General features: G+C 47.7%; 1 protein-coding gene across 3 annotated transcripts in view; it reads left to right on the forward strand.

The window, feature by feature from the left end:
- The window catches only part of LOC138765378 (dual specificity testis-specific protein kinase 1-like), a 147711-nt gene extending 129287 nt beyond the window's left edge, over positions 1 to 18424 (forward strand). For 2 of the 3 annotated variants that reach the window (XM_069942436.1, XM_069942429.1), the window contains exons 8-10: positions 2183 to 2269; positions 6442 to 6589; positions 17219 to 18424. In XM_069942436.1, the coding sequence (XP_069798537.1) occupies positions 2183 to 2269; positions 6442 to 6589; positions 17219 to 18126 (1143 nt within the window). In that variant the 3' untranslated portion in view covers positions 18127 to 18424. The remainder of the gene's footprint in view (positions 1 to 2182; positions 2270 to 6441; positions 6590 to 17218) is intronic. The other variant, XM_069942422.1, reaches the window with a different exon arrangement.
- The last annotated feature ends 9508 nt before the right edge of the window (positions 18425 to 27932 follow it).

Consider the following 27932-nt stretch of genomic DNA (forward strand, 5'->3'; position numbering starts at 1 on the left):
TTAATTCATCACCTCATCAACAGATTTCCTGTAACTCAATTCCTCAAGTCCTGGAAATATCCTAGTAAATCTTCTCTGCACCCATTCAATCATCTTGATAGCATTGCTGTTAGTTAGGTGACCTAAACTGCACACAATAAATATACCAATGGTTCTCAACCTTTTTCTTCCCACTCACATCCCACTTTAAGTAATCTCGATGCCATCGGTGCTCTGTGATTAGTCGGGGATTGCTTCAGGTGGGATGTGGGTGGGAAGGGAAGGTTGAGAATCACTGCTCTAGACCCAATTGTTACTGAAATATTTGGCTTGAGAAAAATTCTCATTGGCCCATTTCCTTTGGAGTTATGAAGCCATGCACATAACGAGTCAATGAGGGACGATTAAAACTGGTTTTCAAACTTTTTCTTTCCACCCACAGACCACCTGAAGCAATCCCTTACTAATCACCACCAATGGCATAGGGGACACTTAAAGTGGTCTGTGAGTGGAAAGAAAAAGGTTGAGAACCACTGAAATCCAGCAAATTTCTATAACTTTGAGACAATTGAGGAATGAGGGGAGAGACTACGAGTTGCTGATACAAAGGGAATGAAGAATTCCCCAAACCCTTTGCGATTGGACATTTTCCAACAAATTGGTTGCAGGAAGTTCAAAAGAATCCCCAGCAATCGCGTCCACTATCGGCATCAGTGGATCTCATCAACATCCACCTCTTCGATAGACAGCAGTAACAGCCTTGATTCATATCAATCACATCATTGTTACCACATCGACGTTGTTGACCGTTTCATTATTAACTGCCTTCATAAGTGACCAATATCGACAGTGAAATCTCCAGGGGAGGGTGTGGAATGGAGAAAGGGCTTGCAGTTTATCTATAATACATAGGACTTACCCCCTCCCACTCTTGTCCAATCAGCAGCTATCCTCCTCCCTCAACTTAATAGTACTGATAAAAAAATACTGAGCCAAGGCCTCCCAGTTTTCTAATTTAGACTCTTAACCACATCCATTTACCCGGGAATTTGTCGCAAGATGGAACTTACTGTGTATGATGTGAGAGGCAATGGAAACTTCTCCTAACTTACTGAAGAACTTAGCCATCCCCCCTCCTAATGACAGAGCTGTAAACCATCACCATGAAAGTCTGCACCCAGGACTCCACTCCCGCCGAACCCCTGGTACACCATCCCCCTGAAAAAGTGTCCGTGAGTCTGGTTCCCCCCCCCCTGGCCTGAGAACCACACCACCTTCCCACCCCACCAGAACCATAGAACACTGCAGCACAGAAAGATGGCTTTCAGCCCATCTAGTCTGCACCAAATTTATTATGTTTAGTCCCATTGGCCTGCACCCAGATCATAGCCCTCCCTTCCATATACCTGTCTGATTTTTACTAATCGTCAAAATGTCACCCGCATTCACCACTTCACAGTCCCACCACTCTGCGTGGTTCCTCTGAAGAATTTCCCCTTTAAACATTGTGCCAACACATCCACCTACCCTTCCCCTTCATTTATATACGCCACTCAAAGCTGCAATTTCACCAAAATAAAACCTCTGGGACAATCATTCCAGATTTGCTGCAGGGCTACAATTATTTTCTTTCTGTGATCCATAAATGTAAATCAAAACAGTCAAACTGAGTAGTGAGTCAGCACATTTCTGGCTTCGATCCAGGTTAGGCTGACAGTTTCTAACAAGTTTCAACTGAGTACTGCCTACACGTTCCCAGTGTTAAATCCCGCCCTTCCCCTCCATCCACCCATCTCCAATTCTCTCCACCCCCCCTGCCAATAGTCCGACCGAGATCTTGTTCAGTGCCCTTTCAGAACGGACACCCGATGTGAATTGAATCGAATTTGTTTGTCATGAGAAAAGGGGTCTTGCTTGGTTCATCTAACAGATTGTGCAAAATAAAAACAGCGCAGTGTACTTTTACAGCGAAAAGGTTCAGTTAAAATTGTGCATGACAAAATTATTTTAGTCACGAGAGGTCTGTGCAACAGGCCAACAACAGGGGGAAAAAAAGTGGTGATATGATTTCAAACAAATGTGTATTATCCCTGACCCGGGGGGTGGGGTACCAACGGAGAATAGACAGGATACTTTCGAGGGTGCACGAGGAAACAGTGTCAAATTCCTTTGGTTTAAGTCTCTGTTCTCTAATTTCTCATAGAACTTTGGCTTGGACGTGAAGACTTTCCAAAAGATGGTTGGAGACTGTCCATCTGTATTCCTGGAGTTGGCAGTCCTCTGCTGTGTTGTAAGTCTCGTGTGAAACTTGCTAACTGGGGTTTGCTCAAGCCCCTTTAGAAATGGAACTGTATGTACAGAGTTAAGATTGTGCAATGAACAGTAAGTTCCTCTGGAGTATTGAGGAACAGAGGGACTTTGGTATATGCATCTCACTGATGTCGGCAACAATAGCTGGGCCGTAAGAGCAGAGTGATTGATCGTGGTTTATCAGAATATTACAGCACAGTGCAGGCTATTCATCCCACAAGGTCATGCCGACCCATCTACTGAACAATCTAACCCACTTACATCCCACTTTAAGTCATCCTTATGCCATCAGTGCTCTGTGATTAGTAAGGGATTACTTAAGGGGGTCTGTGGGTGGGAAGGTTGAGAACCGCTGCTCTGGACCCAATTGTATGAGAAAAATTGTCATTGACCATTTCCTTTGGAGCTCTGAAACCGTGCACATAATGAGTCAATGAGGGACGATTAAAATAGTTGTTTTCAAACTTTTTCTTTCCACCCACATCCCACCTTAAGCAATCCCTTACTAATCACAGAGTGCCTATGGCATAGGGATTACTTAAAAGTGGTTTCTGAATGGAAAGAAAAAGTACTGATCTAAACCCTTACTGCCCTCTCACCCATAACACTTTTTCTTGTGTAAATGTGCCAATCTAAGTCTTTTGAATGGCCCTATTTTACCAGCCTCCACCACCACTCCTGGCACCTACCACTCCAAGTAAAATTTTACCACTGACATCTCCCCTAAAATTTCCTCTACTCACCTTAAACAGAGATCGTCTAGTATTTGCTATTGTCATTGCAGGAAAAAAGGTGCTGGCACTCCAACCTATTAGGTCCCTGATCTTACGCTCCTCTTTTAAGTCTCCTCTCATCCTTTGTCACTCCAAAATGAAAAGCCCTGTCAACCATCCTTCATATATGTTCTCCAATCCAGGCAACCTGGTAAATCTCCTCTGCATTGTCTCTGCAGCATCGACATTCTTCCTATAATGTGGGGACCAGAACTGAACTCCAAGTGGCATAACCTAAGTATTATAGAGCTGCAATATTACCTTGGGGCTCTTGAATTTAATGCTCCAACTCATGAAGATCAACGCACCAAACTCCTTCTTAACCACCCAATCAACTTGTCTGACAACTTTGAGGGATCTATGAACCTGGACCCCAAAAATCTCTCTGTTCCTCTAGCCCAGAGGTTCTCAAGCCAAATATTTCAGTAACAATTGGGTCCAGAGCAGTGGTTCTGAACCTTCCCTTCCCACCCACATCCCACCTTAAGCAATCCCGTACTAATCATGGAGCACTTATAGCATAGGGATAGCTTAAGGTGGAGTGTGAGTTTAGGGGAGGCAGTTTGAAAAACAACTGCACAAACTGTTAAGAATCCTGCCATTAATTATGTACTCTGCCTTTGAGTTCGACCTTTCAAAGAGAATCACTTCACACTCATCCTGATTCAACTCAATCTGCCAGGCTGGCTGCAGCCATGCTGAAAATTACAGCGTGGAATCAACTTGGATGCAGTTGTTCATGATCTATATCAATGAGTTTGATGAAAATACCAGTGGTTATACATGCAAGTCGGTTAATGATGCACCATACATGTGAATTATCAATGGGCACATAGACAGGTTAAATGTGGGAGTGTGGATATGGCAGATGAAACAATGTAGCTGGAGAAATTCAGCAGGTCAGTGTCATTTATATTGCAAATATAGGTACCTTGTCCATGGCCTCATGTACTGTCCACCAAGTCCATCCATAAAAAAAAGACCACCCCCCCAGGAACAGCTTCCTCCCACGGGCAGTGAGAATGCTGAACGAACAAAGGAACTGCTCACACTGACCATCCGAACCTCTCATTTGTACAAAACAATATTTATTTTTATGGATAAAATGTTTGATCTGCATAAGGCATTATTTGTATGGAACGTCTGGTTGTGTGTCTGTGCGTTTTTCACCAAGGTCCGGAGAACAGTTTTATCGGGTTGTACTTGACTTGGAAATTGGAGGAGGCACTCCTTATTTTCCGTCTGGGCCCTGTGCAATCCGATGGCATTAACATTGACTTGTCCGGTTTCTACTCGCCTATTGTCCGCTCTTTCCTCCAGCTTTCCACCCACAGCCTTCCCCCTCCCCTTTTTTGCTGGTGTGCCCTCTCTCCCTTATCCACTTATTAACACCAGCCTGTGGGACTGTGCCCCTCCCCATCCCACCCCCTCATCATTTTGCTCACACCTTGATAAATGACTCAGTACAAAATGTTAGTTATGTTTGTTTATCTTTGCTGTATAAAGTACACGGTTTGACCTGCCGAGTTTCTCTCGCATTGTGTTTAGTCAAAAAATGTGGTTGTTCAATTTGATAAGAGTACAAAAAAAAATTAGATTTTTTTGAACTGGTGTTCAGAGGAACCCAAATATGCTAGTACGTGATTCATTGAAAGTTAATGTCCAGGTACAGTGAGTAATAAGGCCATGGAATATGTTGGCCTTTATTGCAGGACTTTTCTCACAAGAATTATAGACTCTCTAGTGATACTTTGTACAGATCTGATCTTCCAATCCAAGAATAGGGAGATTGATTTCTGGGATGAGAGCAGGAGTGATCTTGGAACCTGTCCCCACCATGGTTAGAATGAGAGGTGATCAAACTGAAACTTCCTGGTAAAGGGACTTGGCAGCAGCATGGATGCAAGGACATGGTTTTCCTTGACTGGGGTATCTGAACCAGTGGAAAGTGTCAAAGGGATTAAAACAGAGATGAGAAGCTTCCTCGCCCAGAAACTAATGACGCTTTTGTAATTGTCTAATAAAGAGGGCTGTGGAAGTTCAGTTGCTTCTTCTACACAAGGCTGGGTGTGTATTTAGGGCACCACTAAAAGAGCTCCTGGACAGAATGGCTTTTGTTATGTGTGCTGAAATATAGTCAGAAGCTCTGTTTTGTGGGGTATCCAAGCTAGTCAACTCACACAGCAAGCAAAGCAATAAAACAAGTGTTGGAAGTCATGTTAGAATAGTTCATTGTGTTGATAAAAGTACAAAAATATAAAAGACAGTGCAAGGGCATAATCTTCTACCGAATGAAACATTAAAGTCTGCAAACAATGTGATTATAGTAAAAACAGAGATGCTGGAGGAACTCTGCCAGTCTTTTCAGCATCCATAGGAGACAAAGATAGATTGACAACATTCAGGCCTGAGGCCTTCTTCAACTTATTCCCTGAAGAAGGGCTCAAGCCCAAAATGTTAGCAATCTATCTTTGTCTCCTATGGACGCTGAAAAGACTGGCCGAGTTCCTCCAGCATTTTGGTGTTTTTATCGTCTTCTACCTGTATTAGATCCACTTAAGTTTCTGATAGCAGCAGAAATGGTTCTTGAATCTGGAGGTTCAAGTTTTCAAGCTCGTACATCTGCTGTCCAATTGAAAGGGGACAGTGTGATGGAGGTAGGATTGCTCTTTATTGCTGTCAGCTTCCATGAGACAGTTGGAAGTACAACAGACGAAGGGAGATTTGTTTACGTGATAGCCTTAGCTACATTTACCACTCTCTGCAGGGTCTTGGGCAGTGCAATTCTCACACCAGGCTATGCTGCATCCATAATATTACTGAATAGTAGAGCAGGGCCTGACAGCCATTGGCTTATATTTTGTGGTGGACAGAGGGTAATGAGGGGGCGAGGCAGTGGGATACACATCTAGTGGGAGAAGAGTGCAGAACAATACTGTAGTGCTTACATTAATGGTTGACCGCCAGATGTCTATATCTTTTAACCAGACACAAGCTTGTTTTGCACTGTGTCAGCTGGGGAATTTAAAATGTAAGTAATTATGACAACCATGAAACCAGTGGATAGTTGGAAAAATACACCTAGTTCACTTGATGTTTTTAAGGGAGAAAATCAGCTATCTTTACTAGTATGTGCTCAATCCCAAAAACTGCCTCCTCAGTTCTGGGGTGACCAACATTGCGAGTGTGGCCATGATTTCGTGAACATTCAAACCATAATCTGTGCATAAGGTGGAGAAACAGGATTGGGCCATCCTGACCCTGGACCCTGTGGCTGATCTTGCAACCTTGAACTCATTAGAATTGAGACTGGATGAACCCATTAATTGTTGACTGGCTGTCTGAACCCATTTTATGTTTCTATTTTCTGCACGTTAAGATGGATTCCATCCAAAGACCCTCCTTTGCAGACATTGTCCAGCGGCTGGAGGTGATCCTGGAACAAAAGCTGTATGCAAACAAGGCTCCAGGTGTGGAAGATGCAAGACAACTTCACATAACCATTGAAGTATCAAGCATGCACAATGGTAATTTGAGCCTGATGAAGAAGGGGTGGAAAGAAATGGGGATGGAGGAGGATCAAAATTACGTGGAGAGATGCAGCAAAAGTGGGAGGAACATCAGAAGGTCAATGTGATTAACAAGTGACAAATACAGAAAGACTACGCAGGAGTTTTGAAATGAGTGCATCACGATACCAGTTGCACAAATTTTGACGAGGCTCTCCCTGCCTTTGCTCACTGGGATTTAAACCAGTTAATAATGACTGTCTGACCATTCAAAGGTCACAGCGTGGAATTAGGACCTTTGGCATAATTTGTCCACACCATCTAAGCTACTCCCACTTGACTGTGTTCAGCCAACATCCCTCCATGTACTTGTCTGAATGTCTTTTAAATATAACAATTATCCCCACTTATAACATTTCCATGTTATCCTCCACCCTGCATCCATCTCCACTCACCTTAAATCTGCGCCCTCTTGTTTTAGATTATTTACCTTATCCCTGCCCCATGTGATTTTATAAACCTCTATGATGTACCCTGCCAACCTCCCCCACCTTCTCAGCCTGCAGCAACATCTCTCCATGCAATGTCTCTAATAACTTTATGAGTCAATAAGATTCTCTCTCATTAATCACTGGTGAGTTCAGGCCTAGTCTCCGCCATATCCGGCAAACTGAGCTTTCCCATCACTTTCCCGTTTCTCTGATTTCCAGCATTGGGCATTTTCTTCATGTTTCCACTTTGGTGAATATTTGATGCATTCCCTTGACAGCATGTACATGTTTTCCCTCAGTAAGACTGAAAGTACACACAAATCTTCATGGTCTAATATCATCCCAACACTTCATGATTTTTCCTACATACACTCCCTGAAAGCCAGTCTGCAATTTGCCATCCCAATTGCTTTAATGCACTCGCATGTTACCATTCGATGACTTGTCTACACAAACAGCCAACTTCTTTGAAACGTCAACACTGCAGCTCCCATCAGTTCACGGACCTTGTTTTCTCGGAGAAACACTGGTTAATTTGCAGATGGAGGTGTTGTCTGGCGCTCCACGCCAGACATCTTCACCAGTCATGAATCCACCCTCCACTGGCCTACCAAGAGTCTGGAACAGTTCTCCCAACTAACCCTGGTGGAAGACATGACTGAGTAGACCCATCCTCTGCAGGTTAATAAGGCATCTGACCTTGAGAAGCCTGTCAGCTTTAAGGTGAGAGGACCACCTCTGACCCCAGACCACACAAAGCCAGGCCTATCAATCTCATCCATAGAACCAGGAATGGCTCCACACAGATGGAATACAACTGGCCTGACATAGGTCATTCATGACTAATCTGCTCCCAAATGGAAGGATCACCAAGGGCCTGTTTCAGTTGGCAAGGAACCTGCACCATTATGTATAAAATACCACCCAAATCTAAACACATGCAGCATCCTGGGAACTACCAACTACCCTGTCCCGGATCTGCTAAACCTTGCCTCATAAGACATTTTCCAATCCAAGCAACATCTGGTCTATCTCCTCTGCACCCTCTCCATAGCTTCCGCATCCTATAATGAGGTCACCAGAACTGAACACAATATTCCAAGTGTGTTCTCACCAGAGATTTGTAGAATGTTAACATGACCTCTTCACTCTTGAACTCAATCCACCCACTAATAGAACCCAGCATCCCACAGACCTTAACTATCCTGTCAACCTGAGTTGCAACCTTGAAGGATGTATGGATTTGGACACCAAGGTCCCTCTGTTCATCCACACTGTTAATTATCCAACAATTAATTCTGTACTCAGCCTTCTGGTTTGACAGTCCAAAATGCATCACCTCACACAAATCCAGACTGAACTCTCATCTGACACTTTTCCAACTATCCCTGCATCCTGACTCTCTCCTTTTGTGACCTACAACAACCTTCAGCACCATCCACTCCTCCAACCTTCGTATCATCCACAAACTTACTGACCACCTCTTCCTCTGGGTTATTTATCAAGATCACAAAGAGCAGGGGTCCCAGAACGGATCCTTGCAGAACTTCTCTATTCACTAATATCACACAGAATATTCTATCCCTTGAAATGAATGCCAGTATTACATTTGCCTTCTTCACCACCGCCTCAACCTGCAAGTTCACCTTCAGAATTTATTGCCCTGAAGTTCGATGTTTTCAGGCTTTAGGGCCAGTGGTTCTTAAACTTTTTCTTTGCACTCACATACCGCTTTAAGTAATCCCTATACCATCAGTGCTCTGTGATTAGTAAGGGATTGCTTAAGGTGGGATGTGAGTGGGAAGGAAAGGATGAGAATCACTGGCTCCAGACCCAATTGTTACTGAAAATATTGTTTGAGAAAAATTGTCATTGGCCCATTTCCTTTGGAGTTATGAAACCCTCCACATAACGAGTCAATTAGGTTGAGAACCACTGATCTTTGGCATCGAGATTACTTAGTGGAAAGAATAAGGATAAGAACCACTGATCTATGGCATTGGGAATACTTAGTGGAAAGAAAAAGGTTGAGAACCACTGATCTATGGCCTCGGAATTACTTAGTGGAAAGAAAAAGGTTGAGAACCACTGATCTATGGCCTCGGATTTACTTCGTGGAAACAAAAAGGTTGAGAACCACTGATCTATGGCCTCGGAATTACTTAGTGGAAAGAAAAAGGTTGAGAACCACTGATCTATGGCCTCGGAATTACTTAGTGGAAAGAAAAAGGTTGAGAAACACTGATCTCTGGCATTGGGAATACTTAGTGGAAAGAAAAAGGTTGAGAACCACTGATCTATGGCATTGGAAATACTTAGTGGAAAGAAAAAGGTTGAGAACCACTGATTTATGGCATCGGGATTACTTAGTGGAAAGAAAAAGGATGAGAACCACTGATCTATGGCATTGGGAATACTTAGTGGAAAGAAAAAGGTTGAGAACCACTGATCTATGGCCTCGGATTTACTTAGTGGAAAGAAAAAGGTTGAGAACCACTGATCTATGGCATCGGGATTACTTTGTGGAAAGAAAAAGGTTGAGAACCACTGATCTATGGCATTGGGAATACTTAGTGGAAAGAAAAAGGATAAGAACCACTGATCTATGGCATCGGGAATATTTAGTGGAAAGAAAAAGGTTGAGAACCACTGATCTTTAGCATCAAGATTACTTAGTGGAAAGAAAAAGGTTGAGAACCACTGATCTATGGCATTGGGAATACTTAGTGGAAAGAAAAAGGTTGAGAACCACTGATCTATGGCCTCGGATTACTTAGTGGAAAGAAAAAGGTTGAGAACCACTGATCTATGGACTCGGAATTACTTAGTGGAAAGAAAAAGGTTGAGAACCACTGATCTATGGCATTGGGAATACTTAGTGGAAAGAAAAAGGATAAGAACCACTGATCTATGGCATCGGGATTACTTAGTGGAAAGAAAAAGGTTGAGAACCACTGATCTATGGCATTGGGAATACTTAGTGGAAAGAAAAAGGTTGTGAACCACTGATCTATGGCATTGGGATTACTTAGTGGAAAGAAAAAGGTTGAGAACCACTAATCTATGGCATCGGGATTACTTTGTGGAAAGAAAAAGGTTGAGAACCACTGATCTATGGCCTCGAGATTACTTAGTGGTAAGAAAAAGGTTGAGAACAACTGATCTATGGCATTGGGAATACTTAACATGAGATGTGAGTGGAAAGAAAAAGATTGACAACCACTGATCTATGGCCTCGGAATTACTTAGTGGAAAGAAAAAGGTTGAGAACTTCTGATCTATGGCTGCGGAATTACTTAGTGGAAAGAAAAAGGTTGAGAACCACTGATCTATGGCCTCGGAATTACTTAGTGGAAAGAAAAAGGTTGAGAACCACTGATCTATGTCCTCGGAATTACTTAGTGGAAAGAAAAAGGTTGAGAAACACTGATCTCTGGCATTGGGAATACTTAGTGGAAAGAAAAAGGTTGAGAACCACTGATCTATGGCATTGGAAATACTTAGTGGAAAGAAAAAGGTTGAGAACCACTGATTTATGGCATCGGGATTACTTAGTGGAAAGAAAAGGTTGAGAACCACTGATCTATGGCATTGGGAATACTTAGTGGAAAGAAAAAGGTTGAGAACCACTGATCTATGGCCTCGGATTTACTTAGTGGAAAGAAAAAGGTTGAGAACCACTGATCTATGGCATCGGGATTACTTTGTGGAAAGAAAAAGGTTGAGAACCACTGATCTATGGCATTGGGAATACTTAGTGGAAAGAAAAAGGATAAGAACCACTGATCTATGGCATCGGGAATATTTAGTGGAAAGAAAAAGGTTGAGAACCACTGATCTTTAGCATCAAGATTACTTAGTGGAAAGAAAAAGGTTGAGAACCACTGATCTATGGCATTGGGAATACTTAGTGGAAAGAAAAAGGTTGAGAACCACTGATCTATGGCCTCGGAATTACTTAGTGGAAAGAAAAAGGTTGAGAACCACTGATCTATGGCATCGGGATTACTTTGTGGAAAGAAAAAGGTTGAGAATCACTGATCTATGGCATTGGGAATACTTAGTGGAAAGAAAAAGGATAAGAACCACTGATCTATGGCATCGGGAATATTTAGTGGAAAGAAAAAGGTTGAGAACCACTGATCTTTAGCATCGAGATTACTTAGTGGAAAGAAAAAGGTTGAGAACCACTGATCTATGGCCTCGGAATTACTTAGTGGAAAGAAAAAGGTTGAGAACCACTGATCTATGGCATCGGGATTACTTAAAGTGGGATGTGAGTGGAAAAAAAAAGGTTGAGAACAACTGATCTATGCCATCGGGAATACTTAACATGAGATGTGAGTGGAAAGAAAAAGATTGACAACCACTGATCTATGGCCTCGGAATTACTTAGTGGAAAGAAAAAGGTTGAGAACCACTGATCTACGGCCTCGGATTTACTTAGTGGAAAGAAAAAGGTTGAGAACCACTGATCTATGGCCTCGGAATTACTTAGTGGAAAGAAAAAGGTTGAGAACCACTGATCTATGGCCTCGGAATTACTTAGTGGAAAGAAAAAGGTTGAGAAACACTGATCTCTGGCATTGGGAATACTTAGTGGAAAGAAAAAGGTTGAGAACCACTGATCTATGGCATTGGGAATACTTAGTGGAAAGAAAAAGGTTGAGAACCACTGATCTATGGCATCGGGATTACTTAGTGGAAAGAAAAAGGTTGAGAACCACTGATCTATGGCATTGGGAATAATTAGTGGAAAGAAAAAGGATAAGAACCACTGATCTATGGCATCGGGATTACTTTGTGGAAAGAGAAAGGTTGAGAACCACTGATCTATGGCATTGGGAATTCTTAGTGGAAAGAAAAAGGTTGAGAACCACTGATCTATGGCCTCGGATTACTTAGTGGAAAGAAAAAGGTTGAGAACCACTGATCTATGGACTCGGAATTACTTAGTGGAAAGAAAAAGGTTGAGAACCACTGATCTATGGCATTGGGAATACTTAGTGGAAAGAAAAAGGATAAGAACCACTGATCTATGGCATCGGGATTACTTTGTGGAAAGAAAAAGGTTGAGAACCACTGATCTATGGCATTGGGAATACTTAGTGGAAAGAAAAAGTTTGAGAACCACTGATCTATGGCCTCGGAATTACTTAGTGGAAAGAAAAAGGTTGAGAACCACTGATCTATGGCCTCAGATTTACTTAGTGGAAAGAAAAAGGTTGGGAACCACTGATCTATGGCCTCGGAATTACTAAGTGGAAAGAAAAAGGTTGAGAAACACTGATCTCTGGCATTGGGAATACTTAGTGGAAAGAAAAAGGTTGAGAACCACTGATCTATGGCATTGGGAATACTTAGTGGAAAGAAAAAGGTTGTGAACCACTGATCTATGGCATCGGGATTACTTAGTGGAAAGAAAAAGGTTGAGAACCACTGATCTATGGCATTGGGAATACTTAGTGGAAAGAAAAAGGATAAGAACCACTAATCTATGGCATCGGGATTACTTTGTGGAAAGAAAAAGGTTGAGAACCACTGATCTATGGCCTCGAGATTACTTAGTGGTAAGAAAAAGGTTGAGAACAACTGATCTATGGCATTGGGAATACTTAACATGAGATGTGAGTGGAAAGAAAAAGATTGACAACCACTGATCTATGGCCTCGGAATTACTTAGTGGAAAGAAAAAGGTTGAGAACCACTGATCTATGGCCGCGGAATTACTTAGTGGAAAGAAAAAGGTTGAGAACCACTGATCTATGGCCTCGGATTTACTTAGTGGAAAGAAAAAGGTTGAGAACCACTGATCTATGGCCTCGGAATTACTTAGTGGAAAGAAAAAGGTTGAGAAACACTGATCTCTGGCATTGGGAATACTTAGTGGAAAGAAAAAGGTTGAGAACCACTGATCTATGGCATTGGGAATACTTAGTGGAAAGAAAAAGGTTGAGAACCACTGATCTATGGCATCGGGATTACTTAGTGGAAAGAAAAAGGTTGAGAACCACTGATCTATGGCATTGGGAATACTTAGTGGAAAGAAAAAGGATAAGAACCACTGATCTATGGCATCGGGATTACTTTGTGGAAAGAAAAAGGTTGAGAACCACTGATCTATGGCCGCGGAATTACTTAGTGGAAAGAAAAAGGTTGAGAACCACTGATCTATGGCATCGGGATTACTTAAAGTGGGATGTGAGTGGAAAGAAAAAGGTTGAGAACAATTGATCTATGCCATCGGGAATACTTAATGTGAGATGTGAGTGGAAAGAAAAAGATTGACAACCACTGATCTATGGCCTCGGGATTACTTAGTGGAAAGAAAAAGGTTGAGAACCACTGATCTATGGCCTCGGAATTACTTAGTGGAAAGAAAAAGGTTGAGAACCACTGATCTATGGCCTCGAGATTACTTAGTGGAAAGAAAAAGGTTGAGAACCACTGATCTATGGCATTGGGAATACTTAAAGTGGGATGTGAGTGGAAAGAAAAAGGTTGTGAACCACTGATATATGGCCTCGGGATTACTTCGTGGAAAGAAAAAGATTGAGTACCACTCATCTATGGCATCAGGATTACTTAAAGTGGGATGTGAGTGGAAAGAATGTGGTTGAGAACCACTGATCTCTGGCATTGGGAATACTTAGTGGAAAGAAAAAGGTTGAGAACCACTGATCTATGGCATTGGGAATACTTAGTGGAAAGAAAAAGGTTGAGAACCACTGATCGATGGCATCGGGATTACTTAGTGGAAAGAAAAAGGTTGAGAACCACTGATCTATGGCATTGGGAATACTTAGTGGAAAGAAAAAGGATAAGAACCACTGATCTATGGCATCGGGATTACTTAGTGGAAAGAAAAAGGTTGAGAACCACTGATCTATGGCATTGGGAATACTTCGTGGAAAGAAAAAGGTTGAGAACCACTGATCTATGGCATCGGGATTACTTAAAGTGGGATGTGAGTGGAAAGAAAAAGGTTGAGAACAATTGATCTATGCCATCGGGAATACTTAATGTGAGATGTGATTGGAAAGAAAAAGATTGACAACCACTGATCTATGGCCTCGGGATTACTTAGTGGAAAGAAAAAGGTTGAGAACCACTGATCTATGGCCTCGGAATTACTTAGTGGAAAGAAAAAGGTTGAGAACCACTGATCTATGGCCTCGAGATTACTTAGTGGAAAGAAAAAGGTTGAGAACCACTGATCTATGGCATTGGGAATACTTAAAGTGGGATGTGAGTGGAAAGAAAAAGGTTGTGAACCACTGATATATGGCCTCGGGATTACTTCGTGGAAAGAAAAAGATTGAGTACCACTCATCTATGGCATCAGGATTACTTAAAGTGGGATGTGAGTGGAAAGAATGTGGTTGAGAACCACTGATCTCTGGCATTGGAAATACTTAGTGGAAAGAAAAAGGTTGAGAACCACTGATCTATGGCATTGGGAATACTTAGTGGAAAGAAAAAGGTTGAGAACCACTGATCTATGGCATCGGGATTACTTAGTGGAAAGAAAAAGGTTGAGAACCACAGATCTCTGTCCTCGGGAATGTTCAGTGGGAAGAAGGTGGTTGGGACCCTCTGATCTCGGGATCGTTTAGGTGGTTGGGACCCTCTAATCTCGGGAATATTTAGATGGTTGGGACCCTCTGATCTCGGGAATATTTAGGTGGTAGGGACCCTCTGATCTCGGGAATATTTAGTTGGTTGGGACCCTCTGATCCAGGGAATGTTTAGGTGGTTGGGACCCTCTGATCCAGGGAATGTTTAGGTGGTTTGGACCCTCTGATCCAGGGAATGTTGAGGTGGTTGGGACCCTCTGATCCAGGGAATGTTGAGGTGGTTGGGATCCTCTGATCCAGGGAATGTTTAGGTGGTTGGGACCCTCTGATCCAGGGAATGTTTAGGTGGTCGGGACCCTCTGATCCAGGGTATGTTTAGGTGGTTGGGACCCTCTGATCCAGGGAATGTTGAGGTGGTTGGGACCCTCTGATCCAGGGAATGTTGAGGTGGTTGGGATCCTCTGATCCAGGGAATGTTTAGGTGGTTGGGACCCTCTGATCTCGGGATCGTTTAGGTGGTTGGGACCCTCTGATCTTGGGAATATTTAGGTAGTTGGGACCCTCTGATCCAGGGAATGTTTAGGTGGTTGTGACCCTCTGATCCAGGGAATGTTTAGGTGGTTGGGACCCTCTCATCCAGGGAATGTTGAGGTGGTTGGGACCCTCTGATCTCGGGATCGTTTAGATGGTTGGGACCCTCTGATCTCGGGAATATTTAGGTGGTTGGGACCCTCTGATCCAGGGAATGTTTAGGTGGTTGGGACCCTCTGATCCAGGGAATGTTTAGGTGGTTGGGACCCTCTGATCCAGGGAATGTTTAGGTGGTTGAGACCCTCTGATCCAGGGAATGTTTAGGTGGTTGGGACCCTCTGATCCCGGGAATGTTTAGGTGGTTGCGACCCTCTGATCCCGGGAATGTTTAAGTGGTTGGGACCCTCTGATCCCGGGAATGTTTAGGTGGTTGGGACCCTCTGATCCAGGGAATGTTTAGGTGGTTGGGACCCTCTGATCCAGGGAATGTTTAGGTGGTTGAGACCCTCTGATCCAGGGAATTTTTAGGTGGTTGGGACCCTCTGATCTCGGGAATGTTTAGGTGGTTGGGACCCTCTGATCCAGGGAATGTTTAGGTGGTTGGGACCCTCTGATCCAGGGAATGTTTAGGTGGTTGGGACCCTCTGATCTCGGGATCGTTTAGGTGGTTGGGACCCTCTGATCTTGGGAATATTTAGGTAGTTGGGACCCTCTGATCCAGGCAATGTTTAGGTGGTTGTGACCCTCTGATTCAGGGAATGTTTAGGTGGTTGGGACCCTCTCATCCAGGGAATGTTGAGGTGGTTGGGACCCTCTGATCTCGGGATCGTTTAGATGGTTGGGACCCTCTGATCTCGGGAATATTTAGGTGGTTGGGACCCTCTGATCCAGGGAATGTTTAGGTGGTTGGGACCCTCTGATCCAGGGAATGTTTAGGTGGTTGGGACCCTCTGATCCAGGGAATGTTGAGGTGGTTGGGACCCTCTGATCCAGGGAATGTTGAGGTGGTTGGGACCCTCTGATCCAGGGAATGTTGAGGTGGTTGGGACCCTCTGATCTCGGGATCGTTTAGATGGTTGGGACCCTCTGATCTCGGGAATATTTAGGTGGTTGGGACCCTCTGATCCAGGGAATGTTTAGGTGGTTGGGACCCTCTGATCCAGGGAATGTTTAGGTGGTTGGGACCCTCTGATCCAGGGAATGTTTAGGTGGTTGAGACCCTCTGATCCAGGGAATGTTTAGGTGGTTGGGACCCTCTGATCCCGGGAATGTTTAGGTGGTTGCGACCCTCTGATCCCGGGAATGTTTAAGTGGTTGGGACCCTCTGATCCCGGGAATGTTTAGGTGGTTGGGACCCTCTGATCCAGGGAATGTTTAGGTGGTTGGGACCCTCTGATCCAGGGAATGTTTAGGTGGTTGAGACCCTCTGATCCAGGGAATTTTTAGGTGGTTGGGACCCTCTGATCTCGGGAATGTTTAGGTGGTTGGGACCCTCTGATCCAGGGAATGTTTAGGTGGTTGGGACCCTCTGATCCAGGGAATGTTTAGGTGGTTGGGACCCTCTGATCTCGGGATCGTTTAGGTGGTTGGGACCCTCTGATCTTGGGAATATTTAGGTAGTTGGGACCCTCTGATCCAGGCAATGTTTAGGTGGTTGTGACCCTCTGATTCAGGGAATGTTTAGGTGGTTGGGACCCTCTCATCCAGGGAATGTTGAGGTGGTTGGGACCCTCTGATCTCGGGATCGTTTAGATGGTTGGGACCCTCTGATCTCGGGAATATTTAGGTGGTTGGGACCCTCTGATCCAGGGAATGTTTAGGTGGTTGGGACCCTCTGATCCAGGGAATGTTTAGGTGGTTGGGACCCTCTGATCCAGGGAATGTTGAGGTGGTTGGGACCCTCTGATCCAGGGAATGTTGAGGTGGTTGGGACCCTCTGATCCAGGGAATGTTGAGGTGGTTGGGACCCTGTGCAGGAGGTTCTCCCCGGGTTGGGTGGTCCACATCTGGCCCCTCCCCCTGACCCTTGCCCTTCCTTCCATCCACAGGGGACGGAGGCGATGACCGGGGGTCGGCTGGGAGCGGCCTGGGCCCGGGCCCGGGCCTGTCCAACAGCCTGCGCATCCAGTGCGAGCCGCGCCTGTCCCGCAGCCACTCGGACGTGTTGTGCCGGTCGGGCCCGGGGGCCCGGGTGAACCCGTTCTCGGGCCGGGACGACTTGAAGGGGGGCAAGATCAAGCTGTACGACTCGCCAAGCAGGTCGCTCCTGTCGCTGGCCTTCGACCTGCCGCCGCCCGCCGCCTCCCGCCTCCTCCTGCCCGCCGCCCCCGAGTCCGGGACCCAGGCGGCCCGCAACTGCCACTCGCTGCCCACGTCGCCTGTCCTCCGCCGCGGCCTGCTCTTCTCCCGGCCGCTCCGCCCGGAAGCCGACGACAGCGACGAGGAGCCGCCGCCGCCGCACCGCCCGGCGCAGCCCGAGGCCGCTGGCCAGAGCCAGGCCTCCGACTCGTCGGAATACGGGGAGGCCGCAGCCGCAGCCGCCAGGCGCCGTCGTCCCGCCTCCCGCAGGGTCTCGGCCAGTGCGCAGGCGCCGGCGCGAGGGAACGGCTGGTCGAACAGTGCGCAGGCGCCAACGGCCGCGGAGCGCGGCAAGGCGTTCTCGGGGGCCGCGGCCAGTGCGCAGGCGCCGAGGCTGACCGTCGCCGAGGGGAGCGCGCCCTCGGCCAGTGCGCAGGCGCTGGGGTCGAAGCGAGGGGAGGCTGCGCATGCGTCAGAGCCGCCGTTGGCGGGAGATGGCGGGCCCGAGGCCGAGGAGACGCCGTCTTGTCCTGGTTGCTGCCTGGGCGGCTTTGCCTTCTTCCCGCCCGTGTGCCTGCGCCCGGCCAACAGGCCCGCCCGCTACCGGAGCCTGAGCTGCGAGTCCGAACAAGGCCCGCGGCACATCCCACAAGCCTAGTCACCGGGCGGGGATTCTGCCCCTGGGGAGGCGGCACCGACCCGCGATGAAACCTCTCTCCCACCCTGTCGCACAGAGACCCCCATCCACCCCCTCAACCACAGAGACCCCCCAACCCCCCCCCTCAACCACAGAGACCCCCCATCCACCCCCTCAACCACAGAGACCCCCCAACCCCCCCCCTCAACCACAGAGACCCCCATCCACCCCCCTCAACCACAGAGACCCCCATCCACCCCCCTCAACCCCCCCCTCAAACACAGAGACCCCCATCCACCCCCCTCAACCACAGAGACCCCCCCAACCCCACCCCCTCAACCACAGGGACCCCCATCCACCCCCCTCAACCACAGAGACCCCCCTCAACCACAGAGACCCCCATCCACCCCCCTCAACCACAGAGACCCCCATCCACCCCCCTCAACCACAGAGACCCCCCAACCCCCCCCTCAACCACAGAGACCCCCATCCACCCCCCTCAACCACAGAGACCCCCCAATCCACCCCCTCAACCACAGAGACCCCCATCCACCCCCCTCAACCACAGAGACCCCCCAACCCCCCCTCAACCACAGAGACCCCCATCCACCCCCCTCAACCACAGAGACCCCCATCCACACCCTCAACCACAGAGACCCCCCAACCCCCCCTCAACCACAGAGACCCCCATCCACCCCCCTCAACCACAGAGACCCCCATCCACCCCCTCAACCACAGAGACCCCCCAACCCCCCCCTCAACCACAGAGACCCCCCAACCCCCCCCCAACCACAGAGACCCCCAACCCCCCCCTCAACCACAGAGACCCCCATCCACCCCCCTCAACCCCCCCCTCAAACACAGAGACCCCCATCCACCCCCCTCAACCACAGAGACCCCCATCCACCCCCTCAACCACAGAGACCCCCCAACCCCCCCTCAACCACAGAAACCCCAATCCACCCCCCTCAACCACAGAGACCCCCCAACACCCCCCTCAACCACAGAGACCCCCATCCACCCCCCTCAACCACAGAGACCCCCATCCACCCCCCTCAACCACAGAGACCCCCATCCACCCCCCTCAACCACAGAGACCCCGCAACCCCCCCTCAACCACAGAGACCCCCATCCACCCCCCTCAACCACAGAGACCCCCGAACCCCCCCCAACCACAGAGACCCCCATCCACCCCCCTCAACCACAGAGACCCCCATCCACCCCCTCAACCACAGAGACCCCCCAACCCCCCCCCTCAACCACAGAGACCCCCCAACCCCCCCCTCAACCACAGAGACCCCCATCCACCCCCCTCAACCACAGAGACCCCCACCCCCCCCTCAACAACAGAGACCCCCATCCACCCCCCTCAACCCCCCCCTCAAACACAGAGACCCCCATCCACCCCCCTCAACCACAGAGACCCCCCCTCAACCACAGAGACCCCCATCCACCCCCCTCAACCACAGAGACCCCCCAACCCCCCCTCAACCACAGACCCCCATCTACCCCCCTCAACCACAGAGACCCCCCAACCCCCCCTCAACCACAGAGACCCCCATCCACCCCCTCAACCACAGAGACCCCCCAACCCCCCCCCACAACCACAGAGACCCCCCAACCCCCCCCTCAACCACAGAGACCCCCATCCACCCCCCTCAACCACAGAGATCCCCCAACCCCCCCCTCAACCACAGAGACCCCCATCCACCCTCCTCAACCACAGAGACCCCCCAACCCCCCCCTCAACCACAGAGACCCCCATCCACCCCCCTCAACCACAGAGACCCCCATCCACCCCCCTCAACCACAGAGACCCCCCAACCCCCCCCTCAACCACAGAGACCCCCATCCACCCCCCTCAACCACAGAGACCCCCATCCACCCCCCTCAACCACAGAGACCCCCCAACCCCCCCTCAACCACAGAGACCCCCATCCACCCCCCTCAACCACGGAGACCCCCCCAACCCCCCCTCAACCACAGAGACCCCCATCCACCCCCCTCAACCACAGAGACCCCCATCCACCCCCCTCAACCACAGAGACCCCCATCCACCCCCCTCAACCACAGAGACCCCCCAACCCCCCCCTCAACCACAGAGATCCCCATCCACCCCCTCAACCACAGACCCCCCCCATCCACCCCCCTCAACCACAGACCCCCCTCAACCACAGAGACCCCACTCTCAACCTCAGAGACCACCCCATCCACCCCCCTGAACCTTAGAGACCCCCCTCAACCTGAGACCCCCATCCATCCCCCCTCAACCTCAGAGACCCCCATCAACCCCCCTAACCACAGACCCCCCCAACCACAGAGACCCCCCTCAACCTCAGAGACCCCCCTCAACCACAGAGACCCCCTTAAACCACAGACCCACAATCCACACTCTCCTTCAGAGACCCCCCCATCCACCCCCCTCAACCACAGAGACCCCACTCTCAACCTCAGAGACCCCCCCATCCACCCACCCTCAACCACGGAAACCCCCCTATCCACCACCCTGAACCACAGAGGCCCCCCCTGTCCACCCACCCTCAAACATAGAGACCCCCCCCACCCATCCATCCTGTCCATGGAGCCCTCTCTCACCCTGTTCGATGGAGACCCCCATCCACTCCACAGAGACCTTCCCCTCATCCACCCTGTCCAATGGAGACCCCCCTTTCCCCCGCCCCCACGGAGATCCCCCTCCCTTCTCCCCCCACAAAGACCAACACTCCCTGCACCAACGGAGACAGACCTCTCTCCACCACTCCCCCCCTGGAGACCGACCCCCTGCCCACTCACGGGGATCCTCTCCCCGGAGGACCCCTCACCATCGGAGATTCCCTCCCCGCAAACTCCTCCCACTGTTGGACACTTCCCCCACAGATACTCCCCTCCCTGAGACCTTCCTTCAGGAGGTCCTTTCTCCCCCATTGATGACCCCTTCTTCCTGGAGAACACCCCCCCCCCCCAACAGATCCCTCCTGCATAGAGATCCCCCGGAGATATTTACCCTATGGACATCCTAGACCCATTCCCCCAACGAAACCCCACCCCCCTGGATACTCTTCCCCTGGAGACCACTCCCACAGAGACCCATCCCCAATGGCAATCCCCTCCATAAATGAGATACCTACCCCCAAGAAGTCATCAGTCCTATGAAGGCAATCCTTGGACCCTCTCCCCTAATGAGAACCCTTTTCCTGGAGACCCTCTCCTCTATGGAGACTGCACCCACATGGGGATCCACCCCAAGGATACCCCACTTTCATGGTGAACCCTCCTGTGATGATCCCTCCCCACGAAGAACTCTCTCACATGGAGACCCCTCCCCCTTCCCCACCAACCTCTCCTGACACTTCTCCCATGGAGAATCCTACCACGAAAATCCTCACCTGAACTTCCTCAGAAATCCTTCCCCACCAACTCCCACAGAGCTCTTTCCTCACCCAACCTTGCCTCAAGAAGATTCTTCCCAATAATTTCTCTCCATGGAGATCCTTGCTCAGCCATCTTCACTTGCTATTGAGACCCAACCCCACCCCCCACCATGAAGACACCCACCAACCTCTTCTGATGGAGATCTTCTGCGTCATCACCTGCCAACTTCCATTCCCCTTCACCATACCTCCAGCTCAACATAAGGCTACTCCTAGGCCTTGTATATAAGTGCATGGCTGCTTTGGTTCAAAAGGTTTTAATTAGATTTTGAAAGTTCATTATATTAATAATTTCTCTGTTGATGTATTTTTAAGGGAAAGGGTTGGTTAAGTGTGGTGTATCCAGGAGCAAAAGGTGCCTTTAACAATGTCTGGTGCAATACTCTAGCCTTGAGTCGGGCCCAAATCTTGAATACAGTAGGTGTGCACACGCAGTGGATTTTCTTTTCCTGGCCTTTTTTTTTAAACCTCTGCACTTGGATTCTAGGATTTTTTCAACTAATTGCTCAATCTCCCTCTTCAAAGGGAGAGATGGGTCCTTCAGTTCTCGGTTTCTATCGTCTTGCCTGGGGCGTCGGACTTCTTTCCAGCACAGGCTCTCGAGATGGGGTGAGAGCGTGAGATGCTGTCCCGCCCATGGGAGTTTGGGCCAAGACTGCCGTGTTCAGTGGCAGAAAGACAGGCGGGTCGGAGGCCACTATGGCAATGATCATTTGTCACCGGCTGACCTTGGGCGAGCAAGTGAAATGGACAGACTACCACCCTGGACGACCAGTTACTTCTTACCTGTTTTATTTTTGATGTATTCCTCCACGACATGCACAGAATGCTTGCCCTGGTGTGATTTAGTTAAGAAAAATCCCCACTTCACTGCTTAGAATCGCCTGCTGGGAATACCTACACAGATCGTGGCATTTTTATGTACAATATTTGGGTATATCTCAATCTTGAGTGCATGTGGTGTGGGACTGAACCGTATCTGGACACCAAGGAAGCCAGATAATAGTCAGTCTTGTGCTGAAACTGCATATTAGTAAAGGGCTGGTGTTGGGGGGAGGGGGGGTGGGGGAGACAAATACCCGTCTACATACAGTTGGCCACTCGTTGACTTGCAACAGTCTCCCCGGGGAGGGAGAGAACCATCCAACAGTTACCCTCTCAGAGGGACACGCAAGGCTGATTTGTACTTGTGGAGATAATGAGGAAGTGGGCATCTCCCCCAACAGGCTGGGCTGAGATTTCCAGCAGTTGTACAGATACCTCTCCCTGAGAGAGAAAAAGAAACTGAGATACTCGACAATGTACAGATGCAACTCCTCGAAAGAGGAAGAACTGAGCGATCCCAGTGTGCACAGATATTTTATTGTAAATTTGGCAAATATTGTTCTATTTTGAGGACGCCTTTTGTAACCATTTGTTAATCTTTCCTGCTCTTTATTGTCTGACTGAAGAGTCAGAGTTGAATAAAGCTTTGATCTCTGATATTTCATTCACTTTTTTTTATTTTTGCGGGCGACGAGGGCTGGTGTACATGGTAGAAATTTACTCTCTGTGCTCTTCACACTTCAAAAGCCAGGAAGAATGCCTTTTCATGATCAACGGCAAGAGAGAAGGGCCTGCTAAGAACCAAGTTCCAGCTCAGTGCATCTTGATCCTGACTACCTCCACAAATTAGGCCCCAGCATGCCAAGCCAAACCATTCCATGACTAATGTGGATCTTGGGCAGGTAGTTACAGGAATGGTTTGGTTGAGTCTGCAGAAAGTCCCTTCAATCCTATTCTCCCACTTATTTTCCTGCAACCCATTTTCTCCTGACATGTCAATCAACACAGTAGATTCTCCTGCAGCCCGCGGGCACAGTGAGAAGGCTGGGGGTGGGTGGTGGGTGGGGGGGCAGGGGCATTTACAGTAACCAGGTAACCCACCTCTGGAATACCTGCTGCCCCATTGAGTTACCCCCCCCCCCCCCATTAGCTTCCTGGACTGATCTTCCTCTGATGACCATTATTCGCTTAACACGTCGACCAAATGTTCTAAAATCGACCCCAAAAAACATAGAGGTGAGATGAGGTGAGGTCCGAGATTGAGAATCAGCTACATACATTTCAGTGTTCTGTTGTCTGCAGACTGAACAGCAACCTTTCATGTAAGTGGTGCCTTGGAGAGATCGCCAGGTCATTGGATTTCATTAGCGGGAAAAAATCTCAAAACGCTGGAGGAACTCAGCCGGTCTCACAGCGTGAAGATATATAACTGACATTTCGGGCCTGAAACATCAGTGATACATCTTTACCTCCTCTGCACGCTGTGAGACCGGCTGAGTTCCTCCAGCGTTTCTGTGTTTTCTCGACAATCACGACTTTTGCAGAATCTCGTCTTTCCCTCCATTGGATAGGCGACAATTACATATATGTGCTAGAGGAGCGCAGCAGTTCATGCAGCATCCAAGGCGAAGGGCCCAGGCCTGAAACGCTGGTTACCCTTTACTTCCTCTGGACGTTGCGTGACCCGCTGAGTTTTGAGTGTCGCATTTGACCCTAGCATCTGCAGATTTTTCCTGTTTAACTCCATCGGTGTGCTGGTCGCTTTGCATTTCCAGAGAATTACCAAATAAAAACTTGATACTGGAAATCAATCGTGGCTCAGCGTCGTAATTTAGAAAGAAATGGTGAATATGTGAGGGGGAAATGGAATGGCTGAATGTACAACCCAGACTGGGGATACACTGGGGACTGCAGAGACTGGAACTGAAGCAAGATTCAAGTTAGCTAGGTTACCAAACCCAAACCCTAAAAGATTCATAACAGTGTGGACGAACAGAGGGACCCTGGGGTCCAAATCCATGCATCCCTCAAGGTTGCTGTGCAGGATGATGGGTTGGTTAAGGAGTATGGGAGTATTGTGAAGAATACTGGAAGAAGATGAAGGGCAATTGGCAGGAAAAGTAAATAATGTTGTTATTAAAGATGAGGGAAAACAGGGATTAAAAATTGGGAAATCTCTGAAATTCATATATTTTAATGCCAGGAGTATTGTAAAAAAGGTGGATGAGCTGAAGGTGTGGATTGATACTTGGAAGTATGATGTGGTAGCGATTAGTGAGACATGGTTGCAGGAGGGATGTGATTGGCAACTGAATATCCCTGGGTTTCGTTGTTTTAGGTGTGATAGAGTCGGAGGGGCAAGAGGAGGTGGGGTTGCATTGCTTGTCAGGGAAAATATTACAGCGGTGCCTAGGAAGGATAGATTAGAGGGCACATCCACAGAGGCTATTTGGGTGGAACTGAGGAGTAGGAAAGGAGAGGTTACACTTGTAGGGGTGTATTATAGACCACCCGGAGGGGACCGAGACCTAGAGGAGCAAATCTGTAGGGAGATAGTAGATATTTGTGATAAGCACAGGGTTGTAATTATGGGAGATTTTACTTTTCCACATATAGATTGGAAACACATTCTGTGAAAGGACTGGATGGGTTAGAGTTTGTGAAATGTGTGCAAGATAGTTTTTTACAACAATATGTAGAGGTGCCGACCAGAGAAGGAGCAGTGTTAGATCTACTGTTGGCAAATGGGATGGGTCAAGTGACGGAGGTTAGTGTTGGCGAGCACTTCGGGTCCAATGATCATAATGCCATCAGCTTCAATGTCATTATGGAAAGAGAGAAGTCAGGGCCAAGGGTTGAGGTTTTTGATTGGGGAAAAGCTAGATTTGAGGAGATGCGAAAGGACTTGCAGGGTATGGATTGGGACAATTTGTTTTATGGGCAGGATGTAGTAGAGAGATGGAAGTCTTTTAAAGATCAGATTTTGAGAGTGCAAAAGCTTTATGTTCCTGTTAGGTTAAAAGGAGGGGCAAAAGGTTTGAGAGAGTCGTGGTTTTCAAGGAATATTGGAAACTTGGTTCGAAGAAAAAGGGAGGCATACATTAGATATAAGAAGCATGGAGTTAAGGGGATGTTTGAAAGATACATTGAATGTAAGAGGAATCTTAAGAGAGGAATTAGGAAAGCTAAAAGAAGGTACAAGAAAACTATGGCAAGCAGGGTGAAAACTAATCCAAAAGAGTTCTACAAATATGTTAATGGTAAAAGGAAAGCTAGAGACAAAATTGGTCCCTTAGAGAATCAGAGCGGAAAACTGTGTGTGGAGCCTAGAGAAATGGGGGAGATATTGAACAGTTTCTTTTCTTCGGTATTCACTAAGGAGAAGGATATTGGGAGATGTGAGATTAAAAAAAGCAAATTGGGTAAATATGGGGAATATAGAGATTACAAAAGATGTAGTTTTAAGGCTTTTGAAGAATATAAAGGTGGATAAGTCTCCGGGACCAGACGGGATCTTCCCCAGGACATTGAGAGAAGTGAAGGAGGAAATAGCAGAGGCTCTGGCGGTATTTCCAAATGTCATTAGATATGGGGATAGTGCCGGAGGATTGGCGCATTGTGCATGTGGTTCCATTATTTAAAAAGGGTTCAAGGAGGAAGCCTGGCAACTATCGGCCTGTAAGTTTGACGTCTGTGGTAGGTAAATTAATGGAGAAAATTCTTAGAGATAGTACTTATAAACATCTGGATAGACAGGGTCTGATCAGGAGCACTCAACATGGATTTGTGGGAGGAAGGTCATGTTTGACCAATCTGATTGAATTTTTTGAAGAGGTGACTGGGAATGTGGATGAGGGTAGCATGGTGGATGTTGTCTATATGGACTTCAGTAAGGCCTTCGATAAGGTACCACATGGAAGGTTAGTTAAGAAGCTGCAGTCTTTAGGTATAAATTTTGAGATAGTCAAATGGATTGAACATTGGCTGAAAGGGAGAGGCCAGAGAGTGGTAGTGGATAATTGTCTGTCAGGTTGGAGGCCGGTGACCAGTGGTGTGCCTCAAGGATCTGTATCGGGCCCATTGTTGTTCATTATATACATTAATGATCTAGATGATGGGGTGGTAAATTGGATTAGTAAATATGCAGACGATACTAAGATAGGTGGAATAGTGGATAATGAAGGATTGCAGAGGGATTTGGCTGCTTAGAAAAGTGGGCTGAAAAATGGCAGATGGAATTTAATGCTAACCCTAACCCTAATGTGAGGTGCTTCATTTTGTTAATAAGAATCAGAACAGGACATACGTGGTAAATGGGAGAGCATTGAGGAATACAGAAGAGCAGAAAGATTTAGGAGTAACGGTACATCGTTCCCTGAAGGTAGAAACTCACGTGAATAGGGTGGTGAAGAAGGCTTTTAGTATGCTGGCCTTTATCAATCATTACATGGAATATAGGAGTTGGGAGGTGATGTTGAGATTGTATAAGACGTTGGTGCGGCCTAATTTGGAGTTCTGTGTGCAGTTCTGGTCGCCTAATTATAGGAAGGATATAAACAGAGTGGAGAGAGTGCAGAGAAGATTTACCAGAATGTTACCTGGGTTTAAGCATCTAGAGTACAGGGAGAGATTGGACAGATTAGGTCTTCATTCTTTGGAGAGTAGAAGGTTGAGAGGGGATTTGATAGAAGTATTTAAGATTATGAAAGGGATAGACAGAGTGGATGTGGATAGACTATTTCCGTTAAGAGGAGGAAAGATTAAAACAAGAGGACATGAGTTAAGAATTAAGGGGCAGAGGTTTAGAGGTAACATGAGGGGGAACTTCTTTACTCAGAGAGTGGTAGCCGTGTGGAATGATCTTCCGGGAGAAATAGTGGCGGCGGAGTCAATTGTATTATTTAAGAAAAGGTTGGACAGGTATATGGATGAGAAGAAGATGGAGGGTTATGGGCATTGTGCAGGGAGGTGGGACTAGAGAGGGGTGTTTGGTTCGGTGCGGACTAGAAGGGCCTAATGGCCTGTTTCCGTGCTGTAAATTGTTATGTTAAAGCTAGTTGCCTCATCACAGGAAGGATGTGGAGAGCTGAGGAGAATGCAAGAACTGAAGAAAATATGAGACAAGGTGGGCAGAATTAGAGGTTTTCCCTTTGGAGTGAAGAAAGATGAAAAATGACTTAGATGATCCCACACTGCTTCCCCCAGACCCCTCACCCTCCCACCATCCCACAGACTCCCAGCACCATTCCTTGCAAACCCCTACTCGCCAGCACCCCTCCCCCAGACCACTCACTCTCCTAGCATCCCTCCACGGACTCCCAGCACCGCTTCCTCCAAACCCCTCATTCACCTAGCGCCCCTCCCGCAGGCCCTACACTCCCAGCACTCCTCTCATGGATCACTCATTCTCCCAGCACCCCTCCCACAGACCACTCCCTCTCCCAGCACCCTTCCTGCAGACCGCCTCACTCTCCCAGCACCCATCCCTGCAGACCCCACTCTGAGCAAAGCCCAACAGACCTCACACTCTCCCAGCACCTCCCCCCACAGACCTCTCACTTGCCCAGTTCC

The sequence above is a fragment of the Narcine bancroftii genome, chromosome 1, assembly GCF_036971445.1.
Source record: "Narcine bancroftii isolate sNarBan1 chromosome 1, sNarBan1.hap1, whole genome shotgun sequence".
Lineage (NCBI taxonomy): Eukaryota > Metazoa > Chordata > Chondrichthyes > Torpediniformes > Narcinidae > Narcine > Narcine bancroftii.